The sequence below is a fragment of the Egretta garzetta genome, unplaced genomic scaffold, assembly GCF_000687185.1.
Source record: "Egretta garzetta isolate BGI_Z169 unplaced genomic scaffold, ASM68718v1 scaffold1338, whole genome shotgun sequence".
Taxonomy (NCBI): Eukaryota; Metazoa; Chordata; class Aves; order Pelecaniformes; family Ardeidae; genus Egretta; species Egretta garzetta.
Window position 1 is genome coordinate 54,418 of NW_009260426.1, and position 348 is coordinate 54,765.

The 348-nt window shown below is 70.7% G+C and overlaps 1 protein-coding gene across 1 annotated transcript in view; it reads right to left on the reverse strand.

Annotated features, from left to right (window-relative positions):
- Positions 1 to 157, reverse strand: part of MSL1 (MSL complex subunit 1) — a 3,344-nt gene extending 3,187 nt beyond the window's left edge. Inside the window, exon 1 of the mRNA XM_035899250.1 lies at positions 6 to 157. Within this exon, the coding sequence (XP_035755143.1) occupies positions 6 to 139 (134 nt within the window). The 5' untranslated portion in view covers positions 140 to 157. The remainder of the gene's footprint in view (positions 1 to 5) is intronic.
- Between the last annotated feature and the right edge of the window lie 191 nt (positions 158 to 348).

The window sequence follows — 348 nt, forward strand, 5'->3', positions numbered from 1 at the left end:
CCCGCAGCTCCGGGGGCCACCCCAGCGGCAGCTTCTCACACGCCTCCGCCTCTGGCTTCTCGTCCACCTCGAACCCCTGGAAGATGCGGTGCTTCTCCCGCTCGCTGTCCTTCTTCACCAGCTGCACCCGCCTTTCCATGCGCTCGATCCGCGCGAGGAGCTGCAAGGCAGGGCGAGGGCTCACCTCATGGGTGCGCTCCGGGGGGGTGAACCCCGCCTGCTCCCCCAGCCCCGGGGCAGCACGGAGCCCTGCCTGCACTGCCCTTGGGCTGCGGGGAAACACCCCGGGGAAGAGCCGACCCGCAGCACCCGCATCTTTGTCATCGCCCGCCTGCAGAAGCGCTCCGG